Source organism: Patagioenas fasciata, chromosome 21, assembly GCF_037038585.1.
Source record: "Patagioenas fasciata isolate bPatFas1 chromosome 21, bPatFas1.hap1, whole genome shotgun sequence".
Classification (NCBI taxonomy): domain Eukaryota; kingdom Metazoa; phylum Chordata; class Aves; order Columbiformes; family Columbidae; genus Patagioenas; species Patagioenas fasciata.
The window spans coordinates 1,133,923-1,146,259 of record NC_092540.1 but is presented as its reverse complement, the minus strand read 5'-3'; the positions used below and the strand labels follow the sequence as shown (position 1 = coordinate 1,146,259).

At 51.3% G+C, this 12,337-nt stretch overlaps 2 protein-coding genes across 4 annotated transcripts in view; one reads left to right on the top strand and one right to left on the bottom strand.

Moving 5' to 3' along the window:
* Window positions 1–553: 553 nt before the first annotated feature.
* TAF8 (TATA-box binding protein associated factor 8) lies at window positions 554–6,732 on the bottom strand. Of its 2 annotated transcripts, XR_011742121.1 has the most exons (9): window positions 6,673–6,732; window positions 5,838–5,994; window positions 5,097–5,195; window positions 4,822–4,884; window positions 4,455–4,579; window positions 4,010–4,157; window positions 3,176–3,318; window positions 2,115–2,740; window positions 554–704 (listed from the first exon to the last, which is right to left on the bottom strand). XR_011742121.1 is itself a non-coding variant. In XM_065854511.2 (8 exons), the coding sequence occupies exons 1-8, from the start codon at window positions 6,730–6,732 to the stop codon at window positions 2,597–2,599; spliced, it is 939 nt and encodes a 312-aa protein (XP_065710583.1). In that variant the 3' UTR covers window positions 1,038–2,596. The 2 variants fall into 2 exon arrangements, 1 of the variants encoding a protein (XP_065710583.1); XM_065854511.2 differs by lacking the exon at window positions 554–704 and having other exon boundaries at window positions 1,038–2,740.
* CCND3 (cyclin D3) overlaps window positions 6,503–12,337 on the top strand; it is a 35,069-nt gene continuing 29,234 nt past the window's right edge. Inside the window, exon 1 of one of the 2 annotated variants that reach the window (XM_065854513.2) lies at window positions 6,503–6,739. In XM_065854513.2, coding sequence (XP_065710585.1) covers window positions 6,731–6,739 — 9 coding nt within the window. In that variant the 5' untranslated portion in view covers window positions 6,503–6,730. Of the gene's footprint in view, window positions 6,740–7,741; window positions 7,911–12,337 lie in introns of those variants that run through there. The other variant, XM_065854514.2, reaches the window with a different exon arrangement.

Sequence of the window (12,337 nt, the reverse complement as noted above, 5' to 3'; positions counted from 1 at the left end):
TCTGATCACAAGCTTGATTCAGTCTCAGGGGAAACTAAGAGCAGGCAACATCCAACCTCGGTGGAACCACCAGTCACAATGAAAGCTGTCAAATTTTCCAGCTCTGCTTCCGTACCAAATTCCACCTGCAGCCCAATTTCAGCTATAAAACCAAAACGCATTCTTCTAATTTTCACTTTTTGCCTTCGAGTGCTCTCACATACGCACGACAACAGCTGCTCAGGAGCTGTCTGTTCCAGGCACGTTGGAAGGAGGGGTACGACTCACTGCAAACTGGACTCTCCTAAGATGTGGGGGACTACGGTGGGTCCATGGATTCCCTGATGGAGGGCATGGGAACAGAAATTAGCCTTGAAGATATGAAGGCCTATCCGTGAGTAAAGGAGTATCCGGAGATGTTAAGGATGTACCCATGAGAGAGAAGGGAGTAGAAGAGTAACACCAATGATAGCAAAATTAGCCAATGAGATCTTACTGCTGTAACTTGTAACCAATAGTGAAGAGACACACGAATTGGTAAAACTGTATAAAAATGCACTTGTGGCAATAAATGGCATCTACTACTTTCATCCTGGAAGAACCTGGTCCATGTTGTTTGTCCGTCTCAACCACGACACTAAGACCTGGGCTTTATGGCTGGTTAAGGCTCCATCTTTGTATTCATGGCTGATACTGCATAATTCACCTCCATCTCTCTTGGTTTTCTAATCAGGAGAAAAATACACGTGTAAGAGAAGATGTAAAAGCAAGCAAGCAGTCCCTATGATCCTGCAGTTCTCAACCACACGTTCCGCCTGTGACTGGAGAAACCTTTCACAAAACTGACGGTATTTCAAACGGCACTTTGTCCTCACTGAACACGTTTCTAATAAACCAAAGGTCTTCTTGGAAAGTTCCCAACTTTCTCAGCTATCAGGTGTTGCTGTGCAGAAAGCAGGAGAAGCAGAGGGAAGGACAAGATCTCCTGCTGCTTGTAGACCCCACTGAAAACACGCTCAGGCGTTTTTCTACTCCTGAAACTTCAAGGACTCAGCCAGTTTTGCTTGTAGGAGATAAGATTTCTTTTATTATGAACATAAAAATGTCTATTTTCATTCTACAGTTTTCCCCTACCTAGTGAGGGATTTTCTCATTATGAACAACACTTAATCCAAGTACAAAAAGATATAAACTTTTATATTTACATACATACACAACGTCTCTGTACATCTGTTCTTCTGTACAACCAAGGCACCAGCAGAAGGGACAGTGGCACGTGCAGGACTTCTTACACTAGAGATCTCATCTCAAGCTGTTTGGCAGCAACAACCTCCATTCTCACAGAAACAATTGCTGCTTTTTACCTTCCCTCCCTGGCCCGGGAGGACGCTCGGACTGAACAGGGGTGACCATGTACGCACCTAGCGCTGATCGCCCGGCTCTGCAGGACGTGTTCAGCTGCTGCTCTGGAGCACCAGGCCCTGCCCAGCAGCCTCTGCTGCCTTCCCAGCTCCACATTCTCATCTCAAGATCATCCAGGAGTCTTTTGTCAAAGAAACTGAACCCATATTTTGCCTAAGCAAAGGCTGAATGAAAACTAAAGCAAAGCTCTCCAAAACCAGCCAACAATTACAATACTCCCATCACCAATTGTTTTCACTGCTGAAATAAAAGTCTTCTGCTCTGGGGAAATAAAGAGCGGGGAAAAAAGAGCAACTTCTGTTGCTAGAAGCCCGTCTTTGGGAATGGACAAAATGAAAAGGTGCGATCGATAGCACGGCCTTGCAGACTGCAATCAACAACAGTTTTATTCCATATTCCAAGTTTTTCAGCACAGCATCTTCCCCAACAGCTGGCGAAGGCGTGAACTCCCAAAGGAGCTGTGCTGTGTTGAAACCAACAATAGAACTGAAAACCAGCCTGAGGCAGCGGCTGAATCTTGCCATTCATACTGCTAAAAATTATCTCAAGGCAGAACAGGGTAAACACCACACTTAGCGCTTTTAAGTTAGAAGTGCAGCTGCAGTCAGGAAAGTGAGAATAAAATGCCATCTCAGCTCTGTATTTACACTTCACTCTCCTACCAACACATCAGACACTTTCAGTTTATAAAAGAAAAGTCTGTTTGCTTTTACCTGCCAAGAATCCAAAGAAAGAAACCTCTCTGGGGTTTTTCTGTCTCAGTTAACACACGCTCCTGAGATTCTGAGGCGAGGTTGATTGCAGAAGCTGCTTTTCCAGCCACAAACGACTGATGCCTTTGTGTGCTGCAGGGCCCGCTGGGAAGCACCGAGCAGCCAGAATCTTTGTGTCCCCGTCTCTTCAGAGAGCAAATCCTGCCGGCAGCGAGAACAAACCACCGTGAACGAGACAATTCCCGTCTGCAACCCGGAGCCCTTCGCCGCTTTTGAGGCAATTGACCATTGACCGTTGAGAGTCAGCAGGAGAGCAGAGGGGAAAGAGGGAGCGTTGCGAAGCGGGAGGGGAGCGCGGTTCACCACGCAGAGATCACCCCTCTGCCCCTGCTCCAGCGGGATCGCCGCTCCTGTGTCGCCGGTGCCCTCGGCCCCAGCAGCGGAGGTGAAGCCCCGTTTCCTCTCCCTCTGCTGCCTGCAGCTCATTTCTTCCTGCGGATCTTGGGCTTTTTCACCGGCCGGAGGTAGGGATTGTCTATCACGTTTTCCTCCCCGTTCCGACTGCCCGACAGGGACGTGTTCTGCTGCAATACTGAAGCGTTCTCCTTCTCGGGTCCTGAATCATCCTGCCACATAAAAATAACCCAACATAAACAACCAAAGTTACGTTAAACAAGCTTAGAAGTTCAAACCACACAACCAGCGGGCAAAACAGATAACCAGCTGCCAAGAGAAACAGCAGCACATGAGGAGCTGCGTTAAAGGTGAGGACTCCTGATTCCTGACACAAGATTCCCTTTGGGAACAGTGCATCCCAGGAAAATCCTCTCTCCCCTAACACGAAATGAAGGTTGTACTGAAAGCTCGTGATCCAACCTCATTTTGCTGCAGAAAGTGAAAGAACCGTCACGACGTTTAGTCATTTACACCTGGTAGAACACAACCCCTCTGCCATTTTCCACCCACTCTGCCCAGCTGCGAGGAAGACGGGCAAAGAACCAGGCTGCAGAGGTGTCAGAAAGCCGGGCCCAAGAGCCCCTAATCTCTCGTGCTGGACGTACCGTGCTCATGTGCAGGGGCAGGTTCTCGGTGTCTGTCTGGTCGTCCTGCTCAGATGAATCCGTTTCTTCCATTTGCTGCATCTCCAGCTCGGAGGGGAGCAGAGCCGTCAGGTAGGGCACGGTGAAGGGCCGGGCGGCAATCACTGGGGCGAGGGACAGGGACATGGTCAGCACGCTGGGACAAGGCTCCTCAACCCAGACATCCAAAGCACAAAGCCAACCAGTTACTCAGAGACCAAATGCTTTCACTGGTTCTGGTTTTAAATACCAACACTCTTTTCCTCCTGCTCCCAAGGATCAGGAATGAAACATGCTGTCCCTAAAAGACGGCAGTCTCTGGTTTCCTATTTGCTGAAGCCTCATTATGCTTCCAGCCAAGCACACAGCATTAAACTAACACTAAATGTCCTTCCTGACCTCCATAAAAGTTCAATTATCTGACAGGCTGAAGCATCATCCCTTACTCCCCCTGACACCTGTGCTGCCAGCGAGCCTTGGGGAGGTGGGAATTCTCATCACCGCTTTGCAGAGAAACAGGAAAATCTCCACTGCCCACCACAAAAGTGTCAGAGACAAGAAATCACTTGTTTAAAAGTTACAGAGGGTCAGCGACAGGATTGGGATGAGCTCTGAACTTAGCACCTGTCAGCCAACGTCTTCTCCACCAGCAGAACAAAGTGACCCTTTGGTTTTCATCCCCATTTTAAATAGAAAATTATTCATTTTCCAGCCTTCCAGTGCCTCAGAAGGGCAGACACAATGTGGTCAGTCCTTGGACTGTCTGTTCAGTCAGGCAGCTGCCATTTACAGCACAAAGCATCCTGGATAACTCACGTGGGAACGTGCTAACGTCATCTTTGAAGAGACTCTGCGTTTCTCCTGTCTTAGCCATGAACCGAGTGAGAGCTCTTTCCACGTCGCGCCGCTGAGATGCTGCCTTTTCCCGTAGGACTTGATAATCAGACACCGGCTCCCGGTACGTCTGGAGCAGGGAGGAAAACAACACCACCATCAGTGGATGCACGGCCAACAGCCGGAGTTCCAAACGCTACGAGGATGCAGATGCTACTGGTGAGCATTGACCTTAAACACGCACAGATTTTCAGAGAGCTACAGAAATCTACAGCAAGGACAACCCACACAAAACAAGCAACATCTTCAGCCAGGAGAAATACTGTTTTGGATAAATGGTATCAGCGCTGCAGTAAAAACATCGACACTCCTGGTGTCACTGACTTCAGACAGACCCCGAACAGCACAAAAGTCTCTTTTCACTCACTGGGGTCTTGATGTAGGTGTGAGGATCCGGAAACTCCGGGAAGTGCCCAGGAATGTGAGGGGGATGCGGCTTGTTCTGCCCGGCTGTCAGGGCTTTGGGAGTCACGGGCTGGTTTGTCACAGGAGCTGCAGTCACAAAAAATGCACACACAGATCAGGCAGCTTTGTTCTGCCAAGGGTTCAGCATAACGTGCTCCCAAAAGGCAGCAAGCATTACTTGACCCGTCTCTCCTACACGGGAAGAGCAAAACCATCTGGAGGATTCTCATGTGCAATGAGGAAGCTGAAGCAGAGGGGACCTTCCTCCACCAATTACACAGCCATTACATACATTTCCTGCATAAGAAGAGACAGAATTTCTCACATACGGGCAGTGATGACCATTCTCTGGGAGCGCTTGGCATACGCAGGGAGCGTTTCAACGTTGAACCCTGAAATACAAAAGAGGAAATGGAAATCACACCAGGAATTTATCCTGTCAAAAATATCTTCTCTTACACTTCTCCAGAATTCTTCCGAGGGCTCCAAATTACATGAGAAAGAAAATCAGAACAGAAGGCGTCACACAAACACCAGAAATGTCAGGGACAGATTTTCCTACCAAGGCAGGCAGCTGGAATTAGTGGGACCATCAACTACTCACCCATTTCCACCAGAGTAACCACGATATCAGAGAGCGTCGGCTGCGTTCTGGCCGTGTGTTCGCAGTAGGACTTCGCACTTCTCCCAATTTCTGAAATATCTGGGGGGGAAGAAAAAGCCACCACCACATATTGGATTCAGCCAGTGACCACACACCTATCGGCCCAACCCTGGCTTCAGAGACCTGAATTTTTAGTAAATTTAGCAAGGAATTAAAAATAGCTCCTGGAATCCAGTGTCTTACAACCTGAGTATTTAAAATTAAAGCACGTGCCAAGTATGGAGACACTAAAGATCAAAGTATCGGATGCTTTCCACAAATGCAAAAGGCAAATCTGCATCGCTGGCATGAAAAACACAAAACGTAATCACCTCTTGAGTTCAGAAGAATAAGTGACCTGAGACCCTGGGCACATCACCCAGCAGAGCAGGAACTGCTACAGCGTTAACTACCCCAACGTCTGGAACTTTATTTCTCTATTTATTCTGGCAGCATCTCAATATGTGGAGCTGATTGGATACCTAATGAGTACTCAATAAAATAAATAAGTACTTATGAGTTTGGACAAAACCTCTCACGGTCATCAAAGTCTGTGACTCCAGGGCTGTGCTCCAGCCTCTGCTTTTACCAACATCACTAACACAGGACCAGAGAAATGGGAAAAAAGAAAGAGTGAAGGCCAATTTGAAAACAGAGAAACAAGAAGCTCCGGGGGCCCGGAGTGGTGCTGCGGACACTCACAGCTCTGCAACATCTCCGTCAGCGTCTCCACCGCCGCCTTCTCGGCGCTCTCGAAGCCGGCCTCGGTGAGCAGCGAGCTGACCACCACCTGCAGCGTCCTCCTCCGAGCCAGGTAGTAGTTATCGGCAGGTGTGCTGGCGTGTTTGCTGCCCGAGCGCTGCGGACACAGAGCCCGGGGCTCAGGGACACGGGGCCGCCCCAGAGCCCCGGGAGAGCGGGACCCCAGATCGGCTCCTGGATCCTGCCCGTGCTGCCCTGGGATGGGCTGCAGGCAGGGCTGCCTGCGTGCTGCCTGCTCCCAGAGGGCAGGGGCCGGCCCTGCCTGTCCCCCACTGCATGCACACACCTATATACACGTGTACATACATATACGCACACAGGTCTGTACATATACATCTACACACACATATATACACACACAAACGTATATACACAGATATATGCATACATACACACACATACATGCATAGAAACACACACGCACATACATACGTACACATACAGCCATATACATACACACACACATAGAACGCCGTCTGGAGCGCGGCCCCTTTAAAAAATCCTCCTCACGGGCACCCCCGACCCGCTGCGCCCTCCTCCAGCCAATCAGGGCGCAAGAACTTGAGCCAATCAAGCCCCGCTGCTGGGCCCCGCCTCCCCCCGGCCACTCAGCCAATCAGCGCCTCCCTCTCATCAGCCACCGCCTTAAAGCCCCACGGGCAGGCCGCAGGCGCCTTAGCGCCGTGAGAGGAATAGGCCGCCGCCGTTCCGCCCGGCCCCCGCGGGAGACTCCCCTCCACCACAGCCCCGCGTCCCGCCGAGGAGCCGCCGTTACCGTGCCGGAGCCAGCGGACGCTGTGTCGGCCATCTTGGAGCCATAAGGAGTTGTGCGCATGCGCCAGGTGCGGCGGCGGCGCGTACGCGCTGAGGGTGGGCGCGCGGGGCATTGTGGGATTCGTAGTTTGGGCGGGAAGGGGACACAGGCGCGGGTCGGTCCCGCCGCCCGGCCCGCCGGGGGTCCCTGGGGGGCAGGTGCCGGTCTCGTCTGGGGGTCCGAGCACCGACTGCAGCTCCGTGGCCCCGCCGGGGGCCGTGAGTCAGCGGGCCCAGGGGTGTGAGATCAGTCTGCTGTGTTCTGAGGTGCTGAAGAGCCTCTGCCGTCTGCTGAGCTCTTCTCTCTGGTGACCAGTGACAGAACCCAAGGGATGGCAGAAGATGTGCCGGGGGTTCGGTTGGGCATGAGGAAAAGGTTCTTCACCCAGAGGTGCTGGACACTGAACAGGCTCCCAGGGAGATGTCATGGCCCCACCTGACAGTGTTCAAGAAGAGACTGGACAACGTCCTCAGACACACGGGGTGAACTGTGGGGTTGTCATTGCAGGGACAGCAGTTGGACTCCATGATACTTGTGGGTCCCTTCCAACTCAGGACATTCTGTGACTCTGCAGCTTGTGGTTTTCCCTTCTCAGGGGCACACCCCTCATCCTGCCTCTACCAGGTAACAGGGAAAGCAAAACCCCATGGAGTGGCATTGCAGTGGCACTGGAACAGCCCACGTTCCCATTAGGGTATTACCGAAAAAGCTTGAGAAGTGCCAGCGGTGTGCCAGGAACCCTGTAACCATGGGAGGACTTATGGTTTTCCTGTTGTAAGCAATGTGTACTCTTAGCTGAACCTTGGTGTACCAGCTCGTGTGCTTAGATCTTTTGATCAAAGCTTTGGTGTCAGTTCAGTGTTTCAGAAAGACAGAACAGGAAACCCCCACGCTACAACTCCCACCCCTCGTTTCCTGTTTAAGTACATGTGTGGGAGAGCACGGAGGCTGTGAGAACCAATTACTGTGTGTGAGAGGGGGAAAAAATGTGATGTAAACAACAGCTGCCACGCTGGAAATTAAAGGTCCTGATCTCATTTGGTTTGGATGGTAACACAGCTTCCACACGCTGCTGCTTTTCAACAACAACAGCAGCAAAATCCGTTAAGAGATAGGGAAAGCAAGGAGGCAGAGGAAGGTGGAGGCTGGATTGTTCAAAGCAAACGTGCCTGCAGAAGCAAATTTCTTGATCATCAAAGGTAGGAGGCAACATAGCTTCAGAGACTGAAAAGTGGTGTAGATGCCTTACCTGCTCAAGCAAAACCGCTGGGGGAGGATAATTGTGCTGACGACATTAGAAGTACCTTGAAATGGCTGTGTGGGGTCGGTGTTGACTGGGGACCTTGCTGCGGTTTGTTGGTGTGATTCCCAGGGTGTTGTTCTGCCAAACTGATGCAGCCGCTTTGCCATCCCTGGGTGGGGATGTCATGTCCCCAGGGCTGTGCAGCGGGGCTGGGATGGGCTCTCAGCCCCCGGTGTGTTAGGATAGATGCTGAGCCCTTGTAGCTTCCAGCTGAGGAGCTTCTGGAGGTCTGCACGTAGCTGCTGGCATAGATGAAGCTAAAAGAGGGGAAATGTGAGCACTTAGTGCTGGAAGGTTGCAATCTGCTGGGTAACTACTGAGAAGTGTCTGACCCCAGTTGTTTGGGGAGTGAACGCAGACAGGTCTGCACTGAAAATGTGGGTGCAGTGCTGCTACTAAGACAGGCTTGAGCTGAGCCAGAAATGTCTGCAGGAGACAGAAGGGGAGCAGCAAACCCACAGCACTTCAGTGCCACACTGGAGGATGTTGCCAGGGATCCAGTTTGAAGGGGATGGAATTTGGAAGCAGAACCCAGCTGGCAGCTGGTGTGCATAGGTGGAGGGTGGGATCTGCATTTTGGAGCCCATGTGAAGTGGAAATGACATTGCCACTGGGAGAATTTGCCAGTTTAATGTGCCAGTTTCCCTAGGCGTGCTGTGAAATTGGTCATCTGGCAGCAAAATGGAAAAAAGCAGGATGGCAATAGTCTGTGTGCCTTCCTGGGCATGTTGCGTTTTCCCAAAGGTTGGAACATTTCCTCTTGTTTCTCATTTTTTAGCAAAAACAAAAAAACATTTTCACATTGGTGCCAAACTGAGAAGGAAAAAAGTTCATGTGTTTTTCCTCTGGATTGCATGCAGATTATTTGAAGGAAGAGGCAGCAGCTGGGATTCCCAGGTCTGCTGACACTAAACAGTTGTGTGACCCCAGACAAAAAGGCTATTAACCTTGTTGAGATACAGCTGAATGGTTATTCTGATACGTACAATCCTAGATGAGAAGCTGTACATTTGGAATTCATATTGAAGAATAGTGGGAACTGATGACGCTGGACCCTTCGGCCAGGGAAAGCCCAAGCAGCTGCGGGTTCCTCCAGCCGCTGCCACCCGCGTGGTCCGTCTGTCCCAACCAGCAGCAGCGCAGCCACCAGAGGGCACGGTGGCACCGGGATTTCTTATGTGATTCTTACAGCCCAGGGCTGTGAGGGTGCCACCAAAGTCCTCCCTGCACCCATTTGTTGCTGAAAGGCTCCTGCCAGCCCCCAAATTCCTGGGCTGACCAGACCTGAGGGGTTTTGTTGTGCAGTTTGCCAAACATTTACTTTGTGTGGTGTCTTTTTTTTCTTCTAATGACATCTGCTTTTGCCTTGTGGAAATGAAAACTCAAATGCAGAGAGCTTATAGTTGTGTTGCTGCTATTGCTTTTTTACTGTTTTATTTACTATTTTGAGAAGTATTGTTTGTTTGCTAGTGTTATTATCCTCCTCTCTAAAACAGCAGTGGAATGTGCACAGGGGTGGAGAAAAGCTTCCAGAACGCTAAGAGCATCTGATTGTGTGAGCTGGATGTTCAGCCGTGGAGTTTCTCTCAGTAAAGCTTGAAGCTGTTTAGTCAAACCTATAAATAAGCACAAGGGGAGAAGGTGTCTGGAGGTGGAGGGCTCTTTGATCTAACGGCTCATAAAAGGATGCAGGTGCTGGAAGGGCAGGTCAGTACAGTTAAAAGAGGAAATAAGATGCATTTCTTCATGGGAAATGTCATCAGGCTCCTCAAGGGTGCAGCACACTCCCAAACATACCAAGACTGGCTGTCCAGAAGATAATGCTGTAGCTGAGCTGCAGGCTGCTGAGTTAGGGACAGAGATGAGGTGCTGATAGGCAGCTCAGAGCCAGGTGCCACTGTCCCCTGTGGGGCTGTGCTGTGGGGCAGTGACCCTGGTCCCTGGCTCAGCTCCCTCCCACTGTCTCCTTTTGCAAGCTGTGCTCTGTAAGGATGAGCCTACAGCAGCACAGAGGGTCCTGGGGGCTCTGTTTGGCCAAACTGGAGTGTCAGAGCATCTTCATTGCTTAAAGCAGGTCCTGGGTGATTGATATTTGCTGGGCCTCTTGTTCCAATGCTATTTAGCTGATGTAAAAACCGTTCCTTCCCACTGTACCAGCTCATAGCTGTGTCTGAGTCAGTGCCATGTCTAATCCCCCAAGCATGTGAACCCACACCTCTGGGCCGGCCAGAGCTGCCTCTGCCAAGAACTATTGCAGATCTCTGGTCAGCTCATCAGTGACTCAGGGTTCTGCTCTGCCATTCTGTCCCTGCCTGAAGCTCTGGGGTCCAAAGATGATGAGGAGATGGGTGAAGTCTGCTTTTGTGCAACCGATTAGATGTGAATTTTATTTTCTGCGGAATGGCAGATGGTAGGGTTTGCTGAGGAGAGGAACACTGCCAGGTTTAGGAGGTGTTCTCTGGTGCAGATTCCTCCAGACAATGCAGATGGTCCTCCCCTCCCCTCCTGCGCTGGAGAGGACAACAAGTTCTCTGTCCAATCTTATCTGCAAGCTGTCATTCTGACTTCCCATCCTTGCTTTGGGCAAACTGCAGCTGCTTTGGACTTGCCAAATGCTGGATGTAACAGCCACTGATGCAGTCTCTTGGTATCAGGGATGCTGTAAATCAGAACATCCCCAGCGGTGTCAGGGAGAGCCAACGGCAGACTCAGCAAAGCCAGGGCTCGTCTGGCCCAGTCTCACTTCTGTCTCATTAAAGGATGATGATGATCTGGCTGCTGGGGACCCTTAAATCAGCTGGAGGGACTCTGGGAGGAGACTCATTGCCTCTGCCTTGTCCCTATCATGGATTCATGACCCTAAACTTCCTTAAATTTTCAATCCTTCTCACTCATCCTTGCCCAAGAAGTGGCAAATGCAGTGTGTAATTGCAACAGAAGCAGAATTATCTCTGCTTGCTGACCCCTGTGTCCACACTTAGCATATTTTGCCTTGGGCTGTGAGCCTGTTCCCCACCTCGAGTATTGGCCTGACTTTTAAATGTCATCTGCAGAGCATCAGACCTTGGGGAGTAGAGGAAGCACTGCACAGCAAGGTGGACAAAGCACATACCAGCATCAAAGCTTGGCCAGGACAGTGTCTCCTGTGTTCTTTGTGCACTTCCCCCGTGGCTAACAGCTTGCCAGCTGCAGCCATCTCTGCTCCGAGCCAGAGCTGCATCGCATGTGCCTTTGATATCTTGCAGAGGGTGCAGTGTTGCCGGTGGCCCTGCGGGGTGACAGCCGTACCCCGGAGCACCGGCAGCTCTCGGCTCCGAAGAGGCCACTTACCACATCTGAGTTTCTTGCTGCTGGCTTTGCCAAATATCGCTATCGTTTCAGGAAACCACACAGCGGGTGGTGTCTTTTCAGGGCAGGGGTGGGGGAAGGAATCCTGCCCCTCCATGCAGAGGCCCGGGATGGGGCTGGGGCGGTGGGACAGTCTGCTCTCCGGGATGGAGCTGCCCACGCTTTTCCTGGCATGGAGCATCCAGGGCCAGCCTGAGGAATTCCTGCATGGGCTGCGCTGTGAGCGGGCTGACCTGGCTCTGCTTCAGAGTAGAACACCATGAAAGTTTGGAAAATTCCTCTGAGCTGTGGTTGTGCACTGCTGCCTAGCCAAGCTGGCCTTCAGCTCCTTTGTTTTGAGCTCTTATCTCCAAAGGACAGGGAAGTGGTTTGGATGGGTTCTGAAGAGCCCTCATGCTTCAGCTGGGTCCAGATCATGTCATGGAATAAGGCTAAGCTGGGAAAACTTCATTTTTTTTCTCCAAATGGCTCTTTCCACAGGAGCCTGACCCAAAGGCTGTTGGTCTGTGCAAGTCTCAAATCAGTCAGACCTGCCAGGAACCCCAGACTGGATCCCTCCAGCCTCCCGGTGCGGGGTCACTGCCCAGCCAGGCCGAGCCGTTTGCTTCTCTGGGGGCTTCAGGAGCAGCAGTGAGAGACATGGGTGAGGCAGAGATAGAGGGTGGCAGCAGCTGTTCAGGATGTGTCGCTGATTCTGTGACATCTCCCACCCTTTTTGGAAATGGAGAGTTTGGAGCAAGACAGAAAAAAAGAAGAAACAGTCACTGATAAAGCTTCCCATAGATGACAGCCCTGTCCTCAATGAGCTGAGACCCACAGCCTGGCTCCGGGGACCCACACCAGCTGGGAGGCACCGATAGGCTCTGGTGCTTATTCTGGCTGCTTACCCCCCTGCTCTGGCCATGGGGATGGGTTCATCTCCCTCCCTCAGGTCTGTGGCTCTTCCTCTCTGTCTGAAGCTCTCTCCATAACCCC

Bases quoted from the DNA above. Each gene is read 5' to 3' on its own strand.
- TAF8 (XM_065854511.2), bottom strand. From the start codon at position 6,732: ATGCGCACAACTCCTTATGGCTCCAAGATGGCCGACACAGCGTCCGCT. The intron at 4,158-4,454 runs GTGAGTGAAAAG...TCCCTGCTCCAG, and splicing joins ACACCTACATCAAGACCCCA to ACGTACCGGGAGCCGGTGTC. The intron at 3,319-4,009 runs GTGAGTTATCCA...CCCTCGCCCCAG, and splicing joins TGACGTTAGCACGTTCCCAC to TGATTGCCGCCCGGCCCTTC.